Source organism: Coffea arabica, chromosome 6e, assembly GCF_036785885.1.
Source record: "Coffea arabica cultivar ET-39 chromosome 6e, Coffea Arabica ET-39 HiFi, whole genome shotgun sequence".
Lineage (NCBI taxonomy): Eukaryota > Viridiplantae > Streptophyta > Magnoliopsida > Gentianales > Rubiaceae > Coffea > Coffea arabica.
The window spans coordinates 54,675,799-54,677,383 of record NC_092321.1 but is presented as its reverse complement, the minus strand read 5'-3'; the positions used below and the strand labels follow the sequence as shown (position 1 = coordinate 54,677,383).

The 1,585-nt window shown below is 36.8% G+C and overlaps 1 protein-coding gene across 1 annotated transcript; it reads right to left on the bottom strand.

Annotated features, from left to right (window-relative positions):
* Positions 1–219: 219 nt before the first annotated feature.
* Positions 220–741, bottom strand: LOC113696799 (uncharacterized). The gene has a single exon (XM_027216183.1). The coding sequence runs from the start codon at positions 739–741 to the stop codon at positions 220–222; it is 522 nt and encodes a 173-aa protein (XP_027071984.1).
* Between the last annotated feature and the right edge of the window lie 844 nt (positions 742–1,585).

Genomic DNA, 1,585 nt, shown 5'->3' with positions numbered 1-1,585 from the left:
AATTTGGTGATCGCTACTTCCACAAATCAAACATTTTCGCCCTTTCCTCCAACACTCATTCTCAGTATGATTTGCCTTTCCACAATATCCGCAGGCCAGGTGAGAAGCCACTTTTTGGCTTTCTAGAGAAATTTCCCCATGATCTATCTGACTTCTTTTGGTAGATCTTTCATCTAGTGCTCCTAATGTCCATGGTGGGCGGGGTGAAGGGTTCACTTTTTATACTTTAGAAGGCGCTATCTTTTCGCTAGATTCCTCAAATATACTACCAGATGCACCCTTTTTCCGTGTTTGGAAGGCTTTGACCTGTGCCTTTGCATCCTCAATCCTTTGGGCTTTCTCAAGGGCTTCCGTAAAGGTATTGACCTGAACCACCGCTAAAGCTTCCTGGATTTTCAGATTCAATCCTTGTATGAACCGTTTCACTCTTCCCCGCTCCGTGGCCACCAATTCAGAAACAAACTTGGACAGTTTGGTAAATTTAGTCTCATATTCGGCCACACTTTGGGTTTCCTGACGTAACCCAATAAACTCGTCTTCTCTCCTTTCTTGGACTAAAGATGGGAGATACTTCTCGTTAAATTCTCTTATGAAATTCGCCCATATCCATGCAATCTGTTCCCTCTCCCACTTTGCCCTAATAACATTCCACCATGCTCGGGCTAGTCCTTCGATTTGAAATACAGCAAAGTTTACTTGTCTTTGCTTCGTATAATTCAAAACCGCGAAGATATTAATCATTGCCTTCAACCACCGTTCAGCTATATCCGGATCAGGCCCTCCATGAAATTTCGGAGGTAGAAACTTTTGACATTTTCACATTTTTACCCGAAAATTTTCACATTTTCTAGGCATTATTTTATTTTTGCCTACATTTTTATACTTGCCTTTACAATATTAAAATTTCTATGCATTTTTATAAGCAAGTACAGTTTTAAATCATTTTCCTAGTATAAGTTAGTGTACGTTAAATTTGAAACGCATTATAGACGCGGAACCGTAGGGTACGCCCTAGGGAGAGGTGGGGCCGTCACAGTTTTAACTAATGATTCACTAACTTATCAATAACACTTCTAATCACACACTTCCTTTTACTTAATACTCGCTCTTATCCACCAAATTTGGTACACACACCTCACCAAGTGATCACACTACCAAAATGCGCAAAAACCCTAACTTACTTTAACTATAAAAGTAAAAGTAAAACTCTCGATTCTATTATTTATTATAACAATTGAGGGAGTAAATTAGTAGTAAAGGAATTATAAATTAACCTATTCAAAATAAAAGATGATTATAAGAAAATATAAGCAAATTTTCAAGTTCTCACAAAATTGAACAATTTAAATTTTTTAAGATATAGACTGCTATCTTTATTAAGGGATATATATTGGGGGAATTTTTTGCCTAAAAGAACTATAAAGTTAGAGGTCCTGGATTCAAATCCCTCTTCTTCCTCCCTGTTTCTTAAATCCAACCCTTTCCCTACTACCCAAAAAAAAAGGAACCATAAAATTTTCCCACATTTATCATTTATTATGTACAAATTTGAGTACAAAGTAGATTTACTGTTATTATTCCAACT